The 25,414-nt window shown below is 59.4% G+C and overlaps 1 protein-coding gene across 2 annotated transcripts; it reads left to right on the forward strand.

The window, feature by feature from the left end:
- Nucleotides 1-3,760: 3,760 nt before the first annotated feature.
- LRCH4 (leucine rich repeats and calponin homology domain containing 4) lies at nucleotides 3,761-25,402 on the forward strand. 2 transcript variants are annotated; one of them, XM_039324780.1, is made up of 18 exons: nucleotides 3,761-4,046; nucleotides 17,086-17,230; nucleotides 17,333-17,459; nucleotides 17,775-17,880; nucleotides 17,986-18,122; nucleotides 18,336-18,451; nucleotides 18,587-18,683; nucleotides 18,827-18,914; nucleotides 19,005-19,177; nucleotides 19,364-19,431; nucleotides 19,721-19,864; nucleotides 20,379-20,442; nucleotides 20,834-20,882; nucleotides 21,629-21,742; nucleotides 22,699-22,790; nucleotides 23,041-23,178; nucleotides 23,387-23,464; nucleotides 25,254-25,402. In XM_039324780.1, the coding sequence occupies exons 1-18, from the start codon at nucleotides 3,854-3,856 to the stop codon at nucleotides 25,365-25,367; spliced, it is 2,043 nt and encodes a 680-aa protein (XP_039180714.1). In that variant the 5' UTR covers nucleotides 3,761-3,853; the 3' UTR covers nucleotides 25,368-25,402. The 2 variants fall into 2 exon arrangements, with proteins under 2 accessions (XP_039180714.1, XP_039180713.1); XM_039324779.1 differs by lacking the exon at nucleotides 25,254-25,402 and adding an exon at nucleotides 23,661-25,143 and having other exon boundaries at nucleotides 3,762-4,046.
- Nucleotides 25,403-25,414: the final 12 nt, after the last annotated feature.

Genomic DNA, 25,414 nt, shown 5'->3' on the forward strand with positions numbered 1-25,414 from the left:
CTTGCCACCAGGAGCTGGCCTTCCACCCCGAGCTACGAATATTCTCCCCCCGTCATTGGCATTCTGGCTTCCCACCCCCCCTCAAATCAATGGCCATCCTCGCAAATGCTTTCCTGCCGTTCCCTGGGTCCGACGGGCTGGAGCTGCCCCTTTGGTGGGCAGCGGCAGGGGCGTCCCGAGAAGAGGAAGGCCGCTGGGGCACGAGGGAACATAGTGGAGTAGAAAGACACAGCACAAGACTCACATGCAGTTGTCAGCTTAGACCTGTGTTAGTGGACAGAAAGCAGCAGGGATCCAGACCGACCAGTCTGTGGAAAAGCCTAAGGCTAAGCGTTCACGATCTGCAGCTCCCTTCGTCAGATGGATCATGCTGTGGGTGTATACAAGTCTCAATAGTTGTGAACAATCAATAATCACACTGCAATTTGAACTGCATCGCACAGCTGTTTTCCTATCCAACAGCCACCCACAACCCCCCCCCCAGGCACCATGAACCCAGTTCAGAAGCTCTTGTGTTTTCTTCCTCTAGTCTCAATTTGTTCAAGGAACAAAATGTTGCTGTGGTACCGCCGTGACTGAGGCGAGAGTCTGGCTGGGTGGGTGGCACAGCAGAAAACCTCCAAGCCAGCAACTGGGCATGTGGCTGCACGGCAGAGGAGCCGAGTGTCCACTTGGCCCTTTTTGTGCACAAGGAAGCACGGAGCACGGAGGGACGGGGCCCGACGATTCACTGATGAAGAGTAACCCCCGTGGCACACAAGGCCACGCCCCACAGCTGCTCCCAAAGGGATCTTCTCCCACTTCATGGGGTATGGGTAGCCTTTGGCTTGCACCCCTTCGTTTAGTCCCCGTTCAAAGCTACCACGGCACTAAAAAAAGAGATTTATTTATTTATTTTTAACAAAATTTTATTAAATTTGTATAGGTGAGGAAAAATAGGAAGAATACAGGTATGGTAAAGGGAAGGGTAAAAGGAAAGGGGGATGGGAAGGAAATAAGGAATTAGGGTAAAATAAGGATAGGTACAATCACATATTTCAACAAACGAGTAACCGTCCGGTTCGTAATAATGAGTAAATATCATATTGAACCACTTTTAACAAAGCTTAAGCTGTAACATATTAAAAATAATTAGTAAACAAATACGTTGATCTATTAAGTAAACACTACTAATAAAATCACACACACAAAAAAATCCTAACAATTAAAAGTAACAAATTAAAATCAGTAAATCGGGAAAAGTAATCATATCATCAAAATGTTAGTTAGAACTCAATTAAAAATCAGTCATCTATTCTAAAATAGTAAATCCTTCAAGTTCTAACGTGTCTCTAACCATTGATAAAATTTTTCCCAAGTTCTAAAATAAATTGAATCATCTTTTTCTTTCATTTCTAATGTTAGTCTATCCATTTCTGCACACTCTAAAATTTTGGTAATAATAATCCGGTCAGATGGTAGATTCTCATTTTTCCAAAATTGGGCAAATACTATCCTTGCAGCAGTTAAAACATGCCATATCAAGTAGTCATTATCTTTACCATAATTAGGTGTTAATATTCCTAACAAAAACAATTCTGGTTTAAATTGTATTTGTAGTTTCATCATCTTTTCCAACCATCTACGAACCTTAGACCAAGATTTCTTAGCGATAGGGCATGTCCACCAGGCATGGTAATAAGTGCCTGGCTGTTGTTTACATTTCCAGATTTATTTTTCACAAGACTGTTGCAGCATCCTGTGGTCATCTGATCAAAATCTGGCCACTGTCACAATGTCCCGTGGCCACCCGGCCAGCCTCCCCGGAGGCAGAGGGGGGGCCTGGGGGAGACCCCGGGGCAGCCCCACCGGCGAAGAGAGGAATTGCCTTTCGGGGGGGAGGGGGGGAGGGCTTCAACTCCCAGAATTCCCCAGCCAGCAGAGCCCACCCCTCTTAAAAGGGCCAGAATAACGGTGCAGGGAGGGACCTTGGGAGGCTATCTAGCCCAACCCCCTGCACAGGTGGGAAAACATTCCAGACAAATGGTTTTGCCAGCCTCTTCTGGGCCCAAAGGTCGAGAAGCCCAGCCCTTGAGCCACCTTTGAGTGACTCTGCGCTTCGGAGAGGCTGTCCAGGGAAAGGCTGCCGCTCCTAGGTCGGGGCCAGGGGACGGAGTTCTAATTCTGAATGGACCAGAAGCTGGCTGGGCCAGGCCCCGTCTGGGCCTCAGGGCTGCTGTTGTTGAGGCGGGGGGGGGGAATAGAGGAGGGAATACAATAGGAATAGAAATTAGAATAGAATAGCTGGAAGGGACCTTGGAGGTCATCTAGTCCAGCCCCCCCCCCCATTCAAGCGGGAGACCCTACACCATTTCAGGGAGGGTTAGGCATCTTCTGGATTATTTATAAAGGTGGGATTTTTTTAAAAAAAGATCTAGAATCAAGATCACGTGAAGTATTAATACCACTCTTCAATGCCTTGGTAAGGCCACACTTGGAATACTGCATCCAGTGTTGGTCACCACGATGTCAAAAAGATGTTGAGACTCTAGAAAGAGTACAGAGAAGAGCAACAAAGATGATTAGGGGACTGGAGGCTAAAACATATAAGGAACGGTTGCTGGAATTGGGTATGTCTAGTTTAACGAGGAGAAGGACAAGGGGGGACATGATAGCAGTATTCCAATATCTCAGGGGCTGCCATAAAGAAGAGGGAATTAAGCTATTTCCAAAGCACCTGAAGGCAGGACAAGAAGCAACGGGTGGAAACTAATCAAGGAGAGAAGCAACCTAGAACTAAGGAGAAACTTCCTGACAGTGAGAACAATTAAACAGTGGAACAGCTTGCCTCCAGAAGCAGTAAATGCTCCAACACTGGAAGTTTTTAAGAAGAGACTGGACAGCCATTTGTCCGAAATAGCGTAGGGTTTCCTGCCCGAGCAGGGGGTTGGACTAGATGACCTCCAAGGTCCCTTCCAACTTTACTACTATTTTTAAAAAGTCTGGAACCGCCAACGTTTCCCCTCGGGCTGCCCCCCCTCTCCGCACAGGACGAGTCATTGGCCAGCCTGCGGAGGGCTACAGCCGATTATTCATCCGGCCGAGGCGCTCTGCGTACGCCCCGAGGACCCCAATGTCCGCCCCAATTTCTCTCCATTTCCCGACTCCGGGCCTTTCCACAGGCTTGGGCCCGCCTCTCAAGAGGCGCCTTTTGTTCTGATTGGTCGTCAAGCTTCCCTGCCCGTGCACTAAGAGGCGCGTGAGGCCGATGATTGGCTGCCGTGGCTGCCATTCTCCCCTATCGCAGCTGATCACGCCCTCCTCGGCCGCTCGCCCGGCTTTCAACCGCTAGCCGCCAGGAGCCGAGCGACTCCTGATTGGCAGGCTCAGACGTCCGTCAGAAGGAGGCCTGCCTTCGCTCGCTTCTGCGCGCCGTGATACGCCCCTTCTCGGCTCGCCGGCTGAGCCAATCGCTTCCCTCCCTGCCTCCTTGAATTTGATAGGGCGACGGAGGCACGTGCGCAGCAGTTTCACGTGTCAGTCAGGCCAGTTGGATCCGGGGGAATCTGCTTCCCTCGTACGCGATTGGTTGGACCGAGACGCTTTCGCAGACGTCCCAGCTGCCTTCCATCACGGGCGCCCGATTGGAGCAAAAGGAGGAAGAGTCAGGCAGCTCTTTTAAAGGGGATTGGCTTTTGGGCGTGGAACGGCTCGGCAAGGGCCCTTCTAATTGGCCGCTTCCCGCATGTCCGGCCTCTCATAGGCGAACGCGATCCTTCCAGCACCGCCCCCTTTGGCTGGGGTCTCGCCGTCTCTACCTCCCTGTTCTCATTCGGCGCCCGACGGCCGCAGCGGGAACAGCGGAGCCTACGGGATGGCGGCGGGCGAGGGCGGGGCCGATTCGCTGCCCCCGCCCTCACCCTCCTTGCCCGGGCCCCTCCCGGGTCCCGAGCGCGCCTTGGAAGAAGCGGTCGCCTCGGGCAGCCTGAGCCTGGCGGGACGGCGGCTGAGGCACTTCCCCGGAGGAGCGGCTCGGCGCTGGGACCTCAGCGACACCACGCAAGCGGGTGAGATGCTCGGCCACGCCCCCTCCCAGCCACGCGCCGCCGCTCCGCCTCCTCCGAAGCCCCCCACCCCCTACTTCTCCGGCCACGCCCCCAGCGGGTCTTTTCTGCCTGCAGGCCCCGCCCTCTCCGTTAGGCTGTGCGCTTCGGACACGCCCCCTACTTTGCCCCGCCCCCTACTGTGTCCCGCCCCCTCGAAGAAGCGGCTGGGACTTTTCTCCGGCTGCCGGCCACTTCCCCGCCCCCCCCGAGAGAGGGGCTGCAGTACAGTGCCCATCATCCGCGCCTCCCGGGACGATGGGAGTTGTAGCTTAGCTACCGGGGGTCCCGGGGAGGAGGCCGCCCCGCTCTCTCCGCCCCTCGGGTTGAAGCCGGCTGCGCCCGCCTTGCGGAAGCGCTTCTCCCGGCACCGACGGGCGAGCGGAGGCCTGCGGATCTGGGAACCGGCGGGGCGGCTCCGGGCTTGGACCGCCTGGCCCGCACGAAAAGGAGAGGCGGCTGGAGACCGGGCAGCCCTTCTCCGCCCGGCGGGCCCGGCGCTGTCCACCGAGGCCCCCTCCTGCCCCTCGGGCCACCCCCGGCCCCCAGTGGGAGGGAGCTGCTCCCGGGCCGGGCTGGTGGCGAGGGGGGAGAGAAAGCGGGGGAGGGGAGCTGCCCCCCCCCCCTTGTTCCCTTTTGCGCTGCCTCCTCCTGATTTGCTGGCATCTGCAGGGAGGGTGGTTCTGCCCTCCTTGGGCCCTCTGGGGGAGCCGCAGCAGGGCCTTTTCGGTTGTGGCTCCTGCCTCCCTTGTGCCAGGGTCACCGAAGGGTCTCGTGTGCCAGTAATGTTCCCAGGGCTGCTTTGCGTGTGTTCCCTGCTGCAGACGGGCATAACTTTCTCAACCGGGGTCCTGCTGTGGCTGGCCGACCCCGCCCCCCTTGGGGTGCCTGTGCAGGTTGCTTCCCTAGAGAAGCCGAGGTGGAGGGGCAAGCAGGAACCGGATTCTTACTGGGCAGAAGTGACTCACCCGAGGCAGGCAGGGGAGCAGCTTCTTCCTGCAACCGTTGGGCCTGCTGGCTCCCGGAATGTCTGCCCTGGGGCACGCTTGGCTGGGCTAGCGCTCCCGTGCCAAGAGAGAGCGGAAGGTTGCTGTCAGGTCTCCCCAGCACAAGGCCCGGGGCATCCCCATTGCCCCAGCAGTCAGTGGGAGACTCCCAGCCGGTCAGGACGCTTGGTGCCCCCCCCCGCCACCCCTCCCACAGCATCTGGGTCGACCTTTGAACCCGACCCCTTTGCAAGCCAGGAATTGCCGTGGTCACATGTGGTGGTCAAGGAGGCAGGTGCCACAAAGGCAGCCTGGATGGGTGCCAGAGATGACCAGCGGGAGCGCTTGGGGCCTAGGCCTGGGGGGGGAGTGGGGTGCTTGTGGCTGCCCTGCCCTCCCGCCACCGGGCAGCCTCACCCCTCCCTGAGTGGCTGGATTGCAGTGGGGGCTAATCATAAGTGCTTCCCCAGTGCGGTGGTCGCCTTTGGCCCTTGACCGTCCCCTGGGTAGCCTGACCCGTGCAGTTGTCCCACAGCATTGAGGGCCCGATGCAGTCTCTTTTTGTCCGTGACCCAAAGGCGGTGGGGGTCCCTTCGGTCCTTCCATGCCATTAGATCTGCCTTACGCTGAGGGATCTCCCCTTGTTGCCTTTGGGCTTCTGGTGCTCCCTCCCTCCCCCATGCAGGATCTGTTAGATCACCCGGGGGGCCGATAGGTTCTTTTAAACCCGAACACAGGGCTGAGATGGCGTCAGTCCCATGGTTGGGTGATCTACGGCAGTGCTGGGGGGGTCACTCTCCCGCCCCTGCTTGACCCCTCAGAGGTTTCCCCTTCTGTTGTTCCTAATCCCGAGTCCGTGGGGGTGGGGGGAGCAGATGCCACTGTGGCTTTCCTTCTTTTTCTGCACCTGGTCGTTGGGAGGAGGGGTCCAGTGCAAAGCCCCTGATTTGTGGGGTGCCGCCGGTTGATGCTCTCATTTGGCAGCTACAGGAGGTCCCTGGGCGGGGTGGGGGTCACTGTGGGGTCTGGGGTCATCTGTGCAGTAGGCAGATGAAGCCCCTCAGGCGTAGTACGCACTTCTGCTTCGGGGTCTGTTGCCTCTGAATGGGACCTGAGCAAGCTGGGCGCTCCCGGGTTTTGGGGCACTCCTGACAGCCCCCCCAGTGCCTGCCACCCTGTGCCACGGGATGGAGCCAGCTTCCTTTGGATCCATGTCGTCTGTGGCTGGGGAGGGCAGTCTCTGTCACAGCACCTGCTGTCTGGCCAAGCATCCCCCCGCCCCACCCGAGGATGTTAAGCCCCCTGCCCTCCTGCGGGCCCCCAAACTCCTTGCTTCGGCCAGGGGTTCCCTGGGCCTTTGAGCTGTGCTGAAAGGGGAGAGGGGTTCCCCACCTGCTTCCTCGGCACCTTTGCTCTGCTCTCATGTAAGGTGGGTCTTCTTCTTTCAGACGGGGGGGGGGAGTGGCCCAGAGCTGAGAAATAAGCAGCAGTTAGGAGCACTTCCTGGTGTCCGGGAGAACCGCAGACCATCGGCCGGGGGTTCCGTGGGCCTCGGACGTTTCCTCCTTTGGCGTCCTCCCTCCAGAAATGGAGTGTGGCCTGGCCCCAGATCCACGAGGCCCCCAGGCCTGGGTTGAGTTTGCCCCGCTCTGTCCTCAGGCAAGAGAGCACCCCGGGGGTGGAGGCTCGGGCCTTGCCCATCACGCCAGGCCAATCACGCCAGGTCACGGCCAGCACAAATCGCGGTTTGTAGGTCCACGGATTCTCGCTAAGCAGACCGTAAGCCCTGCGTTGTCTCCTCTGGCATCTGGTTCACCTTCCGATGTCCCACCGAAGGTCCAGTGAATTTGTTTCTGTCCGGAAGGAGCCGTGCATGAGGGGCTCCCTCCAGCTCCCCCCTTCATGACACAATCAGTGGTCATTTTGAGAGGCTCGTTAGGTTCCCCTCGGGGCTCTAGTTAGGGAGGTAGAATTAAGGGAAGCCGCCAGGAAAGGTCTCGGAAAAAAAATAAGAGGAGAGCACGAGCAACAATTGTGGTCTGAGGTGGCGTTTGAATTAGGCATTGTGTGAAACCTGGATTGGCTGAGGTCATCCAACACAAACCCACATTGTGATTTCTCGGCCGAATTAGAGGGGTTCCTGCATTAATTCAGCTCATTCTAGTTTATTCCACAAGCCATGATTGGAGGCCAAGGCAGGACATCCTTGTGAAGTCGCTGAACGGGGTGTTTCCCACAGAGAAGTTGGGCTGGCAACATTTGACCACAGGGCGGGAGGGAGAACCGGGCGGCTCAGAGCAGGCGCCCCGCACAGGCCCCTTTGCTCCAGCTGCCCCACTTCCAGAGGTGTGGACGTCCCGGCTGGCTGAGGAATTCTGGGAGTTGAAGTCCAAGCCTCTTAAAAGTTGACAAAGTTAATTACTGGCGTGAATTAATGGGGGGGGGGGAAGGTGAGACTTTCTCCTGCTCTCTCCGGGTTGTTTTCCCCTCCTGGATGAAAAGCGAGACGGGAATCCAGAGCTGTAATATCAAAAGGTGGGAGGATCTTATCCGCCAGGGACCGGGGAGATCATGTGGGGTTAACAGACCGAGGAGCTGCCAGGGGAGCAGGAATGCTCCATTTTAGGCTGTGAGCGGAGTTTTTCCTCGCTGACCGAGTCCAGCTGGCTCCCACCGGCAGATCTTGCTGGAGGGCCGTGGAAATACTGATGGGGGGGGGGAGCTGCAGAGTGAGAGAGGCCAGCCCTCCTTTGGGGCAGCGAGTTCAGCTGCAGAGTAACTCCGGGGGAGGCATTCCTCCTGCTGCTGCTGGGGCTGATGGGACCTCTGGAAAGTAAACCGGTTTGGCATATCTGGGGAGGGGGCGAGAGGCTCAGGGCGGGCCTTCTTTGCCGGGGCTCAGCTGCAGCTGGGGAGGAGAAGAGCCTGCCCCCCTTCTGCCGGGCTCTGCCTCGTCCAGCTGCACTGGGCCCCTGCGCTTGAAGGGCCCAGGAGATGCAGGCCTGGACCAGCAGTGGGTGGCCTTCTTTGGCCCCCCCAAGCTGCTTCGCCCCCCCCCCCCCCCCCGGTCAGGCCTCTCCTCCTCCCTGGCTCTTCTCTTCAGGGAAGCCCACCACCCAGTGGAGGTGTGGAGTGAGCTGGTGGGTGTCCGGGAATCCCGCTCTCTGGACTGACCCTTGGCCTGCCCGGACCTTGACATCCTTTGTTTGGCTTTAAGAGGAGCAGATTGTGTTGATAGGTGACACATCTTCCCTGCCAGGATGCCAGAGGAGCCCTGGGGGGGGGCTCATGGGGGGGGGGCTTATCGTGCTCACCAGAGTCTGGTGAGGTTGGTCCCTCTTGGTGGAGAACGGGACCTTCACCCGAGATGGTGGCCGGCTTTGGGACAGCAAGTCCGCCCTTGTTGTCATGTGGCCTCTGGATGTCTGAACGTAGCAGGCCTGGTGCTGGGCAGAGGGACCCTGGCGGCACAGCTGGTGGGGCTGGCATCATCTCCCAAGGAGACACACCTCGCCTGGCTAGTGGTGCCAGGGAGGCACCCCCCCTGATGTGCGGAAGGGTGATTCTGATATTCGGAACGGCTCAGATGGAAAATGCACGCCAGGCACGTCTGTGTGTAAAAGTTGGGACGGGCCTCTGGGTGGGGGTGGGGTCCCCATCCACCTCCAGCAAAAGCGGGGTACTGGGCCAGCCCTGAGCTCTGGGAGTCGGGCAAGAGCCTCTTGTGCGCCAGGAAGTGGCCTCTTCCTCTTTGCAGCCCCACAGAGAGTCCCGGGCGTGGCAAGGACGACGAGGAAGTCCCTGGTGGCCTGCGACATGGGGGGGAGGCGGGCGAGCCGAGACGGGTGATCGGTTCCTGCTGAGGAATCTGCCGAAGGTCTTGTGGACAAAGTCCCTGGGGCGGGATCTCAGCCCTGCTCACCCTTTGGGCGTTGTTTCCCCCCCCCCCCCCGGCAGCCGCGCAGGAGTTGCCCGGGAGACGTTCCGGCCCTCCCTAGCCCCAGGGCAGCCCTGGGCAAGTATCCGGCGGGCAGGCTTGCCCAACTGGTTCCTGCCAACAGAAGCCCTGGCCTGGCCGTGCGGTTGCAGCTGGTGGAGAGCTGAGCTTCTCCTGCTCTGGCTTGGCGCCCTGCGTGTGCCTTGCCTGCTCGGAGGGCGAGGGGGTCTCTTGGGATCCCCCCAGGTGCCTCCCCGGGGAGGGCAGTGAAAAGGAGCCGGCTAATCATAATCCTCCAGATCGGCATCCTTCAGGGATCCAGACCCATTTGCCTTGAGCCCTGGCAGGCCAGGATAGGCCCCGCAGGCCCTCGTGTTCTCCCCCTCCTTGTGATCGGGTTTGGTTCCCCTGTGATTGGATCGGGGCTGCTCCCCACCCCCAACTTCCCTTTGACATACGAGAAGCCTGTTTTTGTGTGTGTGTGTTTTCACTTCCTGCTGCCTCCTGTGCAATTTCTCCCTTCCACCACCCACACACCACGCCTTGCAGCCTCAGGAGTTTAAAAGCCTGCCAAGGTGCTGCACAGAATCACCTTGTACGGGAGACAGTGGCATAGAAATTTAATAAATAAGAATAATCATGTGGCCGTAGCTGGAGTCGGCAGAAAAGAGAAAGAAGCGGAGAAGAGAACAAAACGCAAAGACCTTGAAATAGAAATAGAATGACTGGTTCATTCTGTTTGTAGAATTTGTACTTGGCTGATAAACCGAGTCGTCCTGAATGATAGCACATCCACAGGGAGGGAAATAGGCAGTGGGGTAGTGGGGTACCCCACTTAGGCCCAGTACTCTTCAATATCTTCATGAACAATTTAGATGAGGGAATACAAGGGGAACTCACCCAATTTTCAGACGACATTAAGCTGGCTGGAAGTGCCAGCACCCCAGAAGACAATCATAGGAATCCAAAAAGATCTTGACAGACTTGAACAATGGGCCCCATCAAAAGAACGTGAAGTTTAATGTGGAGAAAAGCAAGGTTTTATACCTGGGCAGGAAAAACCAAAGGTTTAGGCGAAACCTGGATCAAAAACAGTAACTGTGAGAGGGATCTTGGAGTCCTGGTGGACAATCCCTTAAACATGAGCCAGCTGTGCGTGGCAGCTGCCAAAAAAGCCAGTACAATCCTGGGTTGTATAAACACAAGCATAGAATCAAAATCACGTGAATGTTAGTACTGCTTTTTAAAGCCTTAGTAAGGCCACACCTGGAATCCTGCATCCAGTTTTGGTCACCACATTACAAAAAAGATGTTGAGACTTTGGAAAAACTGCAAAGAAGAGGAACTAAGATGATTAAAGGCCTGGAGACCAAAACATGGAAGAACGGTTTCAGAAATTGAGCTTGGCCAGTCTAGAGAAAAGGATTGAGGGTGACACGATAGCAGCCTTCCAATATTTGAGGTGGCGGTCAACTTATTTTTCAAAGCACCAGAAGCCAAAAAAAAAAAAAAAATGATGGAAACTAATCAGGGAGAGAAGCAACCTGGAATTAAGGAGAAACTTCCTGACAGTGAGGACAATTAACCAGTGGAACAGCTTGCCACCAGAAGTGGGTGCTTCATCACAGAAGGTTTTTAAGAACCACCTGTCTGAAATGGTATAAGGTCTCTTGCTTGTGCATGGGGGTGGACTAGAAGACCTCCAAGGTCCCTTCCAGCTCTGTTATTCTCGGCATTGACAAATTCACCACCAGATGGTTGCAAAGGCAGCTTTGCTCGGCACCGTCAGACATTCCCGTCTGCCTCTCCCAGGTCCTTGGGGAGGGCTCAGCAGGCAGACAGAAGTGCCAAATCCAGTCTGAACATCTGGCTGAGGGTGTGAAGAACCATAATAAGAGGAAGGGTCTCTCTTACTTTAAGCTAGCCAGAGGAGCCCGAAGACCCTGGCATCTGGCATCTCAGCATCTCCTTCAGGATACCGATGTGGCTCCTGGCTATTTTTGTTGTCAAAGTGCATACGAGCGTCCGGCCTCCCGGCTTGTTTTCTTGTGCACCCACCCAAACCCGGAGCAGCTTCCTGGCCTGCTGGTGGAGTGGGGAGGGGTCTTCCCCTCCCGGGTCAGCCCATTGCAGGTTTGAGATGGCGTCCAGGCCCAGGTGCAGCCAGGAAATTGGTTGGAAAAAGCAGCAGGTGCCAAACAGAAGGTGTTGCAAAACAGAAGGAGACGGGTGACCAGCCAGGCCTCCCTTCATCTCTAGGCCACCGACACAAGTTCTCCAGAAGTGCAAAGCGCTGCTCGGCGCATTGCAGAGCGGAGGTTTTGGGAAATGTGCCCCGCCCTGCTGCGTAAGCCCCGAGGGTGTGGTTCACACTGCTTGGACTCGCACCCTTTTCGTGTGCCTAGATTAGGGTATTGTTTACGGCTCGAAACGCACCGCCCTTCCTGGATCTTCTGATTGGCAGAGGAAGAAGAGACAGAGATCTGCCGTAAAGCCTTCTCCCACTTGCCCAGGGCGACGGTTCCAGAGCCCCAAGCCAGCCGCCCGGGAGAGCATCTGTCCGACGGGCACAAGCACCCCGCAGCCACCCAGTGCACCAGAGAAAGGAAGCAGGCTGCCTGTCCCAGACCTTCCTGCAAAAGGGTCTGACCACTCAGCCTCACGGCTGTGAAATGGACAGCAACATGGCCAGAAAGGTCTCAGAGAGCAGCAGACTCTGACAGCCCCAGGGCCTCCCTGTAGCGCGCGAACGAACCGGCAGAAGCCCTTCAAAACAAGGAGACCAAAAGGCCCAGCAACCCTGGAAGAAAAATCTTCAGAGGAGGGTCCTGAGGCTCCTTTGTTGGGGGGGGGGCTTCACTTTGGAAGGTGGCTGGAGGGGAGGGTAGGGTTAGGGCTACGGTGGACAAAACTCATACGGCTGGGCCTCCCCATTGAGACGTGCCCTTCGCTTTCTGAGGCTCTCTCCGAATCTCAAGAGTTTGTTCCGGTTCTCTGCTCCTTGCCAAAAATGGAGAGGTGGATGTGGTGGTTTGAAGGAATGAGGAAGAGCAGAACCTGCTGACTCTCGCGGAGGGGGTCCCTCTGCGGCGCTTGGGGGAGGCCTGGCTGGGCCGGCCCGCCTGCCCCTTTGCGGAGCCCAGAGTCTTGAGTTCCTGGCATTCAGATCTGGATGTGGTGCTGGTAAAACCTCTTGCTGGCTCATTTCTCTCCTGTGGCCTTGAGTGGCCGGTGACCTGGCCTTCCTCTTTTTGCACAAGGGCCCAGCCGGCCCCCTCCCCTGTTTGCAGCAAGGGGGGTCCCCAACTCCAGCTACGAAGGGGCTTTTCATGCCCTCGTGGGTGGGTGTGTGTGTGTGGGGAGCTGGCAGGAGCGCCTGAGCAGTTGTATTTTCCCGGTTCTGGTCTCTCACTCTTTAGCCCCCCCTCTCCCCCCCTCAGATAAAGGGTGCTTGCTTTCCAGCCCGCCTCTGGCCCCTTCCAAACGCTTCCCTGTGTCGGACCGGCTGCCCTCGTTTTGTCCCAGAAGGAAACCATCTGGGCGCTATTTTTAGGCCTGGTCCGGAGTTGCTGCTCTGATTTTCCTCTCGGCTCCCCCTGCGCCCCCCCATATCATCTCTTGCCTGCGTGCCCCAGGCGAGGGGCAGCTGCTGCTTCTGATCTGGGATCTTTGTGGGCAGCTGCAAAACACCGCACGGCTGGGAAGGATCCGCTTCCAGCCGGCCCTTCGCCCCCGCCCCCCCACCCAGTGGAAATCAGGGAGCAGCAGCTGCCCAGCGGATTCCATTCCGGAAGCGGGGAGTCACAAGTCCTGCTCAGAACTGCCATAAAGAGGCTATTTGGGCATGCAGAGCTTTCATGACTGCTGCTGTCTGGGCTGGGGGCCCTTGCAATTGCCCGCGTGGGGCAGAGGTCAACCTTGATAAATCAGGTTTCTAGTCCTCATGGCTGCCTGGAGGGCCTCTGACCGGTCCTTGGGCAGTCCTGGCTGCACGTTCACTTTTGCTCCTGGTGAGCAGGGGGAGGGCCTGGCCTGCACCCGTTGACCAGGGGGAGGAGGCCTGGGGCCCTGAAGCTGGGCTGTGCTGGGAGGGAGCACAGAGGGAGGGCAGGAGGATCCCCCCCCCCCCGCCCTGAAGTCAGAGCTGAGCCTGGGCTGGGCTGAAGTTGCACAATGAAGGGGTTGAGAGGAGACGCAAGACCTCCCCCTGACCTGCCATGGAATGGCGGGGGGGGGGGGGAATCAGGCAGGGCTGCCTCAGGGTCCCCACCCGAGCACCAGTTCTGGGGGAGCAGAGCTGTCCTCATGGTGGCTAAAGACACCCCCCCTCGATCCCAGAGACCCCTCAGAGCCTTCCCTCCCCGGGGGTGGGGTGGGGTGGGGAGAGAGGACCTCTTGTGTTCTGCCCTGTTGCTGGTTGGGGCTCCCACTGAAGGCTCAGCTGGAGCGGGGGGGGGGGGGCAGAGGACAGGCACTGGGGGGGGGAGCTGACCCAGAGGCAGGGCCCTGACTGGTCCTGAGGAGCCACTCTTGGAGGTGGACATGGCCCCCCCTTCCTCGGCTGGGTGTTTCAGACACAAATCACAGGAGTCCTTTGGCCGCCTGGGACCCGCCTGGAGTCGGTTTTGGTTTCGATGGTCTTTTGATTGTGACAAAAACGTATTTATTTTTGTTCCTCTTCCGGTTGTAGCTAGCTGGATTCCTCCCCGCGCCTGCGTCTGTCAAATGTAATAAACACGGAGTCATAAACGTTGCCCGCAGGTCTAGCTTGTGCTGGGGTGTGGTGCACAGGAAAGGGTTGAGTGTACACGAGCACAACTGGAGGGTATCTCCCGTCTGGGACTGTGATACCTCCGGACCCATCATCCCCAAACAGCCCAGGCCAGCCCCTTCCGGTGGCCGACTGGCTTGAGTTGTGAACCCCGAAGGAAGCCCGGTGGCGGCAGGGCAAAGCTCAGTGAAGTGGGAGCAGCTCTCTGCACATGCTCCGGCAGACGCCCAGCGTCAGTCTGCTTGCCACACTGAGGAGAGCCATGGGCTCCAGGGTGGGTGCAGGGCCATGGCTTCCGAGTCCGTCAGTTGGCCGCCTTGCGGAGATGGCCTGAGTGCCCTCGAGGGTGCCTTGGCCCCCTCCCCCCATGGGTCAGCAGGACAGAGGCCCTCTGTGTGGAGAGGTCCAGCTGGTCTGTTGCCATTGTTCAGGTTGGGATGGGGGGGACGGTTGGCTCCGTGCTACCATCTACCAGCTGCCATCATTCCCCCCCCCCCAAGAAAATCTGCATGTGATCTTATGGGCTGAAGATAGGTAATCTACATTAGGGAAGGTTTGCAATTAGATATGGGACGGTTTGGGGCTCCTAATGGTATAGGACAGGGGTCTTCAAATTTGGCCCTTCTATGATTTCAACTCCCAGAATTCCTCAGCCAGCGTGAGGAAACTAGGACCCTTTTTATGATTTGTGGACTTCAACTCCCAGAATTCCTCAGCCAGCAACTAGGACCCTTTTTATGACTTGTGGACTTCAACTCCCAGAATTCCTCAGCCAGCGTGAGGGAACTAGGACTCTTTTGTGACTTGTGGACTTCAACTCCCAGAATTCTGGGAGTTGAAGTCCACAAGTCATAAAAGGGCCAAGTTTGAAGACCCCTGATGTAATGAGGAACCATTTAAAAGTTGGATGGCTGAGGGGGGACACGAGATAGAATGACCGGGCTGGAGGATACCTTGGAGGTCTGCTAGTCCAACCCCCTGCTCAAGCAGGAAACCTGTGCCGTTCCAGACCAGTGGCTGTGCAGCCTCTTCTTGAAACCCCTCAGTGTTAAGGAGGGGAGAGGATTTGGGGCTGAAAGAACGGAAGCAGCGTCCACGGATGATACCTGGGCTGTAGTGAGTGTTGTGGATCTCCCGGGCCTTTAGAACACAGAACAGCAGAGCTGAAAGGGGGCTCGGGGGTCTTCTAGACCAACCCCCTGCTTTCTTTGCACTCATCTCGAAAAGCCTTGAGGGGGAAAGAGACGGGATCCAGCGATCCCTCAGGGAAGGATCAGCCACACCTCCAAAGGGTTATCTGGCCATTACGTTGCCCTGGGTTTAAATTGTTGAAACGCTGCCTTTTGGGACACCGTACCTGCCTTGTAGGGTTTTAAAAACGGCTTTTCGTGCAACTGAAAATGGCACCAAGCTCACCTGGCCAGACGGCCCTGGATGGGGGGGGGGGCTCAGGGGCAGCTCTGGCTGAAGAGCCCATCCTGGGGGGAGCTGCTCCCTGGATGTGCTGGAGCTGCTTCTAAATTTAGCAGCTGCTGCCTCCAAAACTTCAATCCACTTTGAGTGCAGCGTCTTGGCTGCCCTCCTCCCCAGAGGCTCTTGCAAGAAGCAGCTGGCAAATCCCTCCATTTGGGCCCACGGCTGGAGGCATTCCCCACCCCAGAGGGCTCCCCGGATGAAAGCCTGGCAGGCTTTGGGGGGGGGGGGATTCCCCGTTTGCCTGGAACAAGGGAGCCCAGTTTTGTGAAACCGACCGGGCTTCTTGGAAAGGGGAGTTAGCTCCCAGCCGGGTCCGAGTTCAGAAGGCGAGGTTATTTTCTTCTGTGACCCCCCCCCCTTCCCCAGACAGAGAGAAACATTATCTAACTCAGGGGTCTCCAAAGGACAGCTGGCTGGGGAGCTCTGGGAGCTGATGCCAAGGGGCCAATTTTGGAGAGCCCTGGTCTAAGTCAAGCTTCTCCCTCTGTAGATGACGATATCTGACTTAAGCAAGAGGCCGGAAAATTCAGCCTGTGCCAAATGAGGCAAGGAGGGAGGTCCCTTATGTGTGTGGGGGGGGCATGAGGTCTGAACAGTTGTATTTGCTCTTCCAAAGCTAAAAGGGCCAAAGATGGTCATCAGGAACTAGAAGGTGTCGTGAGCACCAGTTACCCTCTAATGCAGTGTTTCTCAACCTTGACCATTTTAAGGCATGTGGACTTCAACTCCCAGAATTCCACAGCCAGCATTGCTGGCTGTGGAATTCTGGGAGTTAAAGTCCACATGCTTTAAAATGGTCAAGGTTGAGAAACACTGCTCTAATGTCTCTGTTGCGTTGTGAAGTTAAGCGGGGCACAAAGTATTCGGCATCTTCAGCCCAGGGAGAAGCCAAAGGGGGGGCTGGCCATCATTAGGGAGAACCCACAACTGGGTTTACGGGTAGCTTAAAGGGCCAGGCTGGGCTTGTGCCTTTAAAGAGCAGCAACCCGAGTCGGCAAGTTGTGGCTGTTCCAGCGCTGGAGGTTTTTAAGAACAGATTGGGCAGCCATTTGTCTGTCTGAAATGGTACAGGGTTTCCTGCTTGAGCAGGGGGCTGGACTAGATGACCTCCAAGGTCCCTTCCAACTCTGTTGTTCTGCTACAGTCGCCTGTTCTGGGGACCTGCTCCTCTCAGGTGCCCAAAGAATATAAAGCACATTGGTCTCTTCCATACATGGCCGCACACACACACACACACACACACACACACACACACACCACGGCAAAGGGGCCCCTCCAGACTCGGAGGAGGAAGGGACGGGCTCAGCCCAGGTGAGGCAGGGGCTGCGGGATTGATGGTGGGGGATTATCTCAGAAGCTGACATGCCCCCCCAAACATGCTCTGAGGCTGGGGAGGGTGACTCGGGGAGGACAGGCCTTGGAGAAAGAAGCACCCACCCCCCTCACGGAGGGCTGGTGTCCAGCTGATCCGCGGGGCTTACTGGCAGGGCAAGGGCTTGGCGGTCAGTTCCCTTCCGGAGAGGAAGTTGCTTTTCGGGAGCCGATGAACGATGCGGATGAAGGCTGCTCAAGCAGATGCAGTTCCTCTTGGCCCTCCTCGGCCTTAAATCAAGGCGTTGTGGGCATTGCCTGCTCAGAGGTGCCCGCCCGGCCTCTCTTCCTTGCAGAGATGAAGCATCAGGCCTTTCCAGGCTTTGGTGGACCCACAGCGGGGCCTGGGGACCAAGGCGGGGGCATGTCGTAACAGGGCATCTTCCCCTTTGGGTCGCCGCCCCTGTCGGCAGCTCCCCCTGGAAAGGGTCCTGGGCGTCTCATGACTCTCCCCCCGCACAGATCTGTCGCGGAACCGCTTTGCCGAAGTGCCCGAGGACGCCTGCCACTTGATGTCCCTGGAGGGGCTGAGCTTGTACCACAACTGCCTGCGCAGCCTCCCTCCCGCCATCGCCAACCTCCAGGCCCTCACCTACTTGAACGTCAGGTACCCGGGGAAGGGGGGCAGCTGGCGGGCGGAGCAGAGGGCCGGGCGGGCTCTCGGGCGCAGCGGCCTTCACAGCCAGCCTGCCTCCCTCCCTCCCCTCAGCCGGAACCAGATCTCGGCCCTGCCCGCCTGCCTCTGCCAGCTGCCCCTCAAGGTCCTCATCGCCAGCAACAACAAGCTGGCCGCCCTGCCGGAGGACATTGGCTCCCTCAGCAGCCTTCGCCAACTGGTGAGTCTGCCAGCCGCAGAGGGTGGGCGGGAGGAAGGCAGAGGCAAGCGCAGGCCGGGCTCTCGGAGGCCCCGGCTCCAAGCTGGAAGCCAGAGAGAGGGAAGCTGCCCGAATCCTCCTGGCTGCAACACAGCACAGAGCCCTCTTGGGGCTGTCCAGGGACGGCGGTGGTGACAGGCCAGGCTTGAGGTACGGGGCGTGGAGGGCTCTTCTTCGGAGTGGCTGGCACGCTTGTGCCCTTCCTACCGGCAGTCTCTGCTTTTTGGGGGAGGGGGCAGGGGCTTCACTCGGTTCCCTTTGTCCCTCCCTGACCAGGATGTGAGCAGCAATGAGTTACGGTCCCTCCCGGGGACCATGGGAGGCCTGGAGTCTCTTCGGGATCTCAACATTCGCCGGAACCAGATCACCGTCCTGCCCGAAGGTCAGCGGGTCGGCCCGCCGGCCTCTCCGGGTCGAGTCCCTCTCCTGGGCGCCTGGGTGCTGGCTGCCCGCGGGGCCCTTCCAACTCCCCCCTTTGCCTCCGCAGAGTTGGCCGAGCTTCCGCTGGTGCGGCTGGACTTTTCCTGCAACCTGGTCACCCGCCTCCCGGTCTGCTTCCGTCTCCTGCGCCGCCTGCAGTACATCCTTCTGGAGAACAACCCTTTGCAGTTCCCACCTGCTCAGGTAGGCAGACGAGACGGCCAGGCCCGGTTCCGTCTGGAGCCTCGGAAAGGAGCTGTCCCTCCCGGCTGGGCTGCTCCTTGGCTGGCTGGACGAAGGCAGCCTGGAGGGCTTCGCCCGGCCCTTGGAGATGCCCTCCTCACCCCAGCTGGCCAGGCAGGGAGGACTCGCGGAGGGGCTGGTTGTTCCGGATCTGACGGGGTCCCGTTCCCGCAGGTCTGCCTGAAAGGCAAGGTCCACATCTTCAAATACCTCAACATGGAGGCCTGCGGCAAAGGCAGGCCGGGCCTGGCAGAGCTCGCCCAGGGACGCCCCACCGGCTTTGGCACATGGTAAGAGGCCGAGGGCGGCCCTGGAAGGGGCTGTCGGCCACTATGCCGGTTTTGGCCTCCGGCCGGAGGGAAGGGCCTTAGCGGTGGCCGGAGTCTCATTCTCGGTGCCGCCTCGGCTTCCGTCCTGCCTTGCAGCCTCCCGGAGGACTTCTACCCGGCCCGACAGTACGGCGGCCTCGACTCGGGCTTCAACAGCGTGGACAGCGGCAGCAAGCGGTGGTCGGGGAATGAGGTACGTCGTGGCCTGCAGGCCCGGTGGGTGGAGTCCCCTCGTCCTTTCCCCCTGCTGGTGGAGGGAGCCTGTCCGTGGCCACGGCTGAACCGGGGGCCCCTCGGTCCGGCCCCTCTGTGACCGGGGGCCTCTCTCTCCCTCAGTCCACCGACGAGTTCTCTGACCTCTCCTTCCGCATTGCTGAGTTGGCCCGCGACCCCAAGCAGCTGAGGGAGCAGCGCGGAGGGGCAGGTGAGCGCGGAGGGGGCACCAGCCTGGCCATAGCTGAGGAGGGCCGGAGAGAGGCCAGGCGACTGGAGGCCAGCTCTTCCCCCCCTCCAGGTGATGCCGGCGAACTGGAGCAAATCGACTACATTGACAGCAGCTTGAACGGGGAGGAGGAGGAAGAGGAAGAGGAGGAGGATCTGCTGGGGGAGGAAGAGGCCATGGGCCCCCCTCCGGCTGGGAAGGCCAGCAAGGCGTGGACCGGCTCCCCAAGGACGGCGTCCCAGGAGGTGAGGCAGCTGCCCTGGGGTCCCTCTCCCTTGGCCCTCAAGGAAACGGCTAGGAGCCTGTTCTGGGAGGCCACGGAAAGTACTCCGATTCCTATGCTGGGCAAGATGGGTTCTTGGGGGGGGTGGGAGGGGGGCAGGCGGGAAATTGCTCCTCCGCACTGACTCTCCTGTGCCCGTCTCCCACAGGAGCCCCAGAAACCGGCCAGGATCCCTTCTCAGAAGGCGGGAGCTGCAGACCCAGGACTGACTGGCAGGTAAGGGGGCTCCCTGCCCAGCTGCGTGGCCTTGGGGGGCCCGTAGGAGGTGGGGCCTTGCCCAGCCCTCCTTGCCCCGTCCTTGCCGCTTCCCTGCCCGGAGGGGGCTGCTCTCCCTCCCTCCCTCCAGGAATTGTAGGGCCAGCCGCTCTCCTGCCTGCCCCCCTCGCCTGGCCGATCCTTGGCTCTGCGGACTGGGTGCTTTGGGGCCCCACTGCTGGCTTGGCTTGGGGCCTGGCCGCAGAGCAGCTCCCCCCATGGACTTGCTGCCTTCCTCCCCATTCTCCAGGAGCAGCAGTGGGGGCCCCCTCGCCAGGCCGGAGGTCTCAGTGGAGGAGCGCCGTCGCCCTGAACTCCTGCTACTGTGGCAGGAAAGGGAGCGCCAGCAGCAGCAGCAGCAGCGGTGGAGCCAGGGGGCAGAGAGGCTGGACAGGTGGTCACCTGGGACGTGGGATGGGCATCTGCGGCTCCTGGGCAGTGGCTTCGCAGCCCTCCAGCTGGTGGAGTCGGTCTTTCCCCCAGTCTCCAGTCCACAGAGCCCGTGTTGAGTGGGAACTGGCGGTTGGCATCCTCTCCACGGGTCTGCGGGCACATGCAGGGGCAGCTGAAGCCGCCGTGCCTCCTGCTAGATGACCAGATGCCCTCTGCCAGCCTTTCCACTCCAGGAAGTGCCCCTTCAATCTCTGGAAGGAATTGACCCCCTCCCCATTTGCTCTCTTAAACTCTTAAGGGCCTCATAGCTGGCTCCAGCCCCCTCCAGGATTGGATCCTCTGGATCTCTTGTGCGAGGGCCGTTCTCTGCCTCCCACCCCGTCCTCCCCCCGGTTCCTCAGGAAGGACTCCGCTCCTTCCCAAAGGCCAGCGCTGGAGGGCTGACCAGGGCACCAGGGTCCCTGTGGGGCTGCTTGGGTTCCTGTCCTGAGGGCGCCTCTTCCTTCCTTCCGCAGCGGCAGCAGCAGCAGCCCGGCAGAGAAGGGCAGTGGCCTCTCTCAGCCGAAGCCCCGTGCCCAGGTAGGAGCAGCAACAAGGGCTGCCTTCGCCCTGGGGCCGCCCTCGAGGGGAACGTGCGGCAGGTGGAGGGAACTGGCCGCTGGCTCAGCCCATTGTGGGAACCTCGGGCCTTGAGGAGAGGGCAGAAACCGTTTACCTTTGCCCTGCGTCTTTTAGAAAGTTTTCTGGGCTGTGTGAATTCAGCCCGAGGGTCTGGGTCTGTGTGTGGGCGGAGCTGGTGCCGTGGATGCTGGGTCTCCTGGTAGCCCCACCACTGGCAGTCTCATCAGCCGCCCACTTGGGGTGCATGCTTGTCCAATGGGCAGGGATCTGGTGAACCCCCTGGCTTTGCACCCCATCTGAACACGGGCGCTGGGCCCTGACCTCCTCCTCTCTTTGTGTGGCCTTGCAGGGAGTCAGACAGCCGGCTGGTTCCCCCAGGCACAGTCCATGCTCTGCAGGTAGGACCCCCCCCATTTCCCTTCCCCCGACTCAGGAGCTTTGGGAGCTCCCCCCCCCTCCTGGCTCTGTCCTGGCGGCCAGGGAGAGGGAGAAGCAGCCAGTTCCTTGAGTGGGTTGGGGCTCTGTTGCAAGGACTCGGCTCCGGGGATGCTCAGCCAGCTCTGGGGATGGCTCAGCCTGCCTCCTAGGCTCGCCCAGTGCATGGAGCGCCTTTCCCGCGGGCCTCTCCTGCATTCACCCCCCCCCCACACACACACACACGTTCTTTCGACACGGGTGCCTGTTCAGGGGCCCTTTCCCACCATAGTTCTGCTGACACCCCCAGCTTTCCCTTTTGTGTGAGAGAGCGGGCAGGGGAAGGCCCGCGTCTCTTTCCCCAGACGGCTCCTCAAAAGAGACCACAAACCGCCAGGTGTCTGCCGGGAAACCTTAAAACGTCTCTGCCCACCCAGAGTTGTTTGATAAATTAAATAAACGCCCTGATGCCCATGCCCCGCCAACTAGGTCAGGGGTAGGCCACCTTGGCTCTTTTATGACTCGTGGACTTCAACTCCCAGAATTCCTGAGCCAACTTGGCTGGCTCAGGAGTTCTGGGAGTTGAAGCCCACAAATCATAAAAGAGCCAAGGTTGCCTACCCCTGACCTAGGTGGTGTGTTATGGTGCGCAGACACACAGTCTCCCCCCCCCCCGGCTGCTCTATCCTGTGAGTCCCTGATCAACCTTGACCCCCTTCTGCCCGTACAGACCCTCTGCTCTGCCAGAGCCCCAGTCTTGCGCCCCGCGATGCCAGCTTGGCGCAGAGGCCTTCCAGCTTCCTCTTCCGCTCTTCGTCCCAAAAGAGCATGCAGCGCAGTTCGGGTGAGTGTTCGAGAGAAGCCAGGGCCGCGAGACTCTTCCCCGGGCCCGTTTGCAGGCCTGCCGGGGGCCGTCTGGGCGGGTTGCAGGAACACGGAGGGGGCTTTGAGCCCCTCTTGACCACGTAGAAATGGCTCCTGGCTGTCGGAGGGATCAGGAGGGGCCTTGGAAGGGGGCAGAGGAGAGAGTTAGGAAGTGAGGGGCAGGAAGAGGACGGCGTAGCGAGTGCGAGACGCGTTTCTCTCAGCCTCCAAGACGTTTCTCAGGAATGCTCAAGATCCCGATTGCTGAGCCAAAGCGGGACCAGGAAGGGATCCGTTTTGCTCCAAGTGCAAAACCTGCTTCAAGTCCTGAAGGTCCAGATGACGTTTCACAGCGCCTGGCACAAAACTCCCTAATTCACTGGGGGGGGGAGGGTGGAGGAGGAGGAGGAGGAGGAAGAGGACAGTGTAATCCAGGGGTATTCAAATTTGGCCCTTTGGTGACTTGTGGACTTCAACTCCCAGAATTCCTCAGCCAGGGAGGAATTCTGGGAGTTGGTCCACAAGTCAACAAAGGGTCCTCGTTCCCTCATGCTGGCTGAGGAATTCTGGGAGTTGAAGTCCATAAGTCATCAAAGGGTCGTAGTTATGCTGGCTGAGGAATTCTGGGAGTTGAAGTCCACAAGTCATAAGAGGGCCAAATTTGAAGACTCCTGGTATAATCCAACTTGCCAGATTCTGTCAGTTCAGCCACTTTCAGCAACCACAACTTTGGCTTTCCTGCGGGGGTCTGGTCTGTCTGGTGGGGCTGAGAGGGGGCAGCCCTTGGAAGCTGGTTGCATCTTCAGTCAGCCTGTCAGGGCGATCTTCCGAGAGACCACAGCTCCCCAGAGACAAGCTTGCCTTTCCTGGGGGGGAGGGTGGCAGCCAGGCCCAGCATTATGGGCTTCCCTGAGCGCTACCGAACTGTCTTTCCAGACTCCCCACCTCCTGCGCTCAGCAGCCCCTCGCGGTCCCGTGCTGGATCCCAGGCCCCAGGCGAGAGCGAGCTTCTCGGCCAGCTGCGCAAGGTAGGGGTCGCTGGCGGCTGTGCCCCAGCTAGGATTTGGGGGGACACGTCGAAGCAAGGTGCCCCATAGCCAGAAAGCAGCTTCTGTGTTGAGGTCGCAGCTGGAGGTTGGGGTGTCTCCCAGAGGGAGGGGAGGAGCTGCAGCTGGCACTCAAGCTCGGCAAGGACGGCGTCCTGTTGCTTCTCCTGCCCACTGCTGCCCACCCTGGCCTCAAAGGTAGCCGTCAGCCATCTCCTTCCCCTCCCCCCAGGCAATTGAGTCCCATCTGAACCTGACGCTGGCAGAGGACCTGGGCGAGGCCCTGGCTGATGGGGTCATCCTTTGCCAGTTGGCAAACCGTCTGTGCCCACGCTCTGTGCCCTTCATCCACGTGCCCTCGCCTGCTGTGGTGAGCCTCTCTTTGGACGCGCGCGCGTGTGTGTGTGTGTGTGTGTGTGTGAGAACGGGTCTTATTCCTGCAGCAGGGCAGCCTGGGCTCCTGTGGCTGAAATTGGTTCTACCTGGCATCCCCTACCTGGGCCGCTGCTGCCTGGGCGTGCCTGGCAGGCTGAGCCTCCTCGCCGCCCTTGCCCAGCGACTCTTCTCCTTTGCAACAGCCAAAGCTGCACCCCTCCAAAGGACGCAAGAACCTGCAGAGCTTCCTGGCCGCCTGCCGCCATCTTGGGATTCCCGAGGTGAGGCTGGATGGGGAGTCCCTGGGGGACCGTTCTAGCCCCCTCCCCCACCGTTTCGCTCAGGGCCTGCTCTCTCTCTCTCACCCTCCCCCCAGCAAAAGCAGGCGTCTCCCCTGCCCCTCCTTGCTTCTGTTCCGTGTTCTCTTAACATTTACGTGTCTGTCTTTCTGTGCCTGTGTTCTCTCGCCTGCCGCAGGTGTCTCTCTGTGGGGGCCCAGACATTGCCCTCCTCCTGCAAGGCAACGTCCGTGGCTTCCTGTGCCTGCTGGAGGCCCTGCTGCTGCACCCAGCGGCAGGCGGGCCCCTCGCCCCCGCCGCCCTCTCCGGCCAGCTCGCCGGCTTTGGTGTCTTCTATGCCTGCGTCATGTTGCTGTTGTATTTTGCCTATTGCCAGCTGTGTGGCTTCTGCTGCTGCTGCTGAGTGCTCGGACGCTCGTCCAGATGGCCACCTGACTGAGCAGGACCACCCGGCTCCCAGCAGCCCCTGCCTTTCCCACTCAGGGTGTGTCCCCCAGAGATTCCGGCCTCAGGCAGAACGTCTATGGAGGGTCTCGGTCACCCAGGCCATAGCAAGCTGCCCCTGGCTAAGGATATCTGTTCGCCGGCTTCATCGTTAACCGCCATCTCAGCTTCGCTTAGCCAGGCCTTTGTCCTTCACACGGCTGAATGGGTTGGGGCGATGAAGAACCCCAGGCAACCACCGTGCCCTTCTCCAGCCGGGGTCTCCTGACCCCTCTGAGGCTGCCGGTCCTCCCATTTCAGACCCACGCCAGTGCCTTCTCCCCAGAACCTGCCGCTGTGGCCTTCACTCCCCCGTGCCCCTTCACCCCCCCTTCCCAAGTGCCTCCTGGGGCAGGATGGCCGTGCTGTGCCCCACCTGGCAACACAAAGGCCTCCGCCTGCTTTTGCCCCACAGGAATTGAGCCGCCTCAAGCACAACAACCCTGGATTTTAAGAGCAGCCCCCCTTTCCCAGTCCCAGCACGGGCTCTGCGGCCTTGTGGCTGAGAACTGGTGCCTTTCCTGCCTATTTTGCACTCAGAAACAGGGCTTTTGCTCAGTTCTTGGCAGGCGGGCTGTGCCCTTCCAAGGGCCGCAGGGCAGGTGGCCGTTGCGAGACCCAGGCACTTCTGTGCCACAACAGCTGCCCGATCCTGGGGTAGACCAGGAGCCTCCCTTCCCAGGCCACCTGTAGTGGAGTCCCCCGTCTGGGACCTTCTCTGTGTGAAGGCGGGGGGGGGGGGGAGCCTCCCTGTGCTCTCCTCCTCACCCCTTAACCTGGCTTGGCACCACCAGCTCCTTTGTGGTTGGCTGGCCGGCCCAGTTCAGTGGAAATGCCTTAATGGGAGGAGGCGGTTCCCCTTTCTGGCCCAGCCCCTCCCCCTCAGCCACGGTCCCCATCTTCTGCCTTAAATGTATGTTAAATTATATATATATATATATTATACGCGCAGCCACACAAACGTTATACATATATATATTTGAAGATTCAAGAACTGTGGGAGATTGTGAAGATTTGTGTTTTTACCACTTGTACCATATTGTAAATATTTTATTTATGGTCTTCCTCCACGCGGGAAGGAAGGATGGACTTGCAAGGGCTGCAGCTCCCCCCCCCAACTACCCCCCCCCGTTCCTGTATGTGTTGAAAAACGGCCAAAACACGGTTTTTTCCAAGCAGACCCGCCGCCTCGGCTCGCTTTCTTGCTCGCCGCCGCCGTCTTGTCCTCCCCCGTGCTGAGGGGCTCGGGGTGAAACCCCTGACCGGCGCCTCCCTTCCCTCCCCTCAGGCCGAGCTGTGCGGCCCCCGCGGCGGCGGGCTGGACGACGAAGACCTGCCCGGCCTGGCCGCCACTGTGCGGGCGCTGCTGCTGGCCGCCGACCGGAGGAGCGGGGCGCTCTAGGGCGGGGGCCGGGCGGGGAGGGGGGAGGGAAGAGCCGGGCGCGGGGC

The sequence above is a fragment of the Crotalus tigris genome, unplaced genomic scaffold (assembly GCF_016545835.1).
Source record: "Crotalus tigris isolate CLP2741 ecotype Arizona unplaced genomic scaffold, ASM1654583v1 scf7180000024309.744930, whole genome shotgun sequence".
In the NCBI taxonomy this organism is placed as follows: domain Eukaryota; kingdom Metazoa; phylum Chordata; class Lepidosauria; order Squamata; family Viperidae; genus Crotalus; species Crotalus tigris.

Bases quoted from the DNA above. Each gene is read 5' to 3' on its own strand.
- LRCH4 (XM_039324779.1), top strand. From the start codon at position 3,854: ATGGCGGCGGGCGAGGGCGGGGCCGATTCGCTGCCCCCGCCCTCACCC. The intron at 19,432-19,720 runs GTAAGGGGGCTC...CCCATTCTCCAG, and splicing joins GACCCAGGACTGACTGGCAG to GAGCAGCAGTGGGGGCCCCC. The intron at 23,179-23,386 runs GTGAGCCTCTCT...CCTTTGCAACAG, and splicing joins ACGTGCCCTCGCCTGCTGTG to CCAAAGCTGCACCCCTCCAA.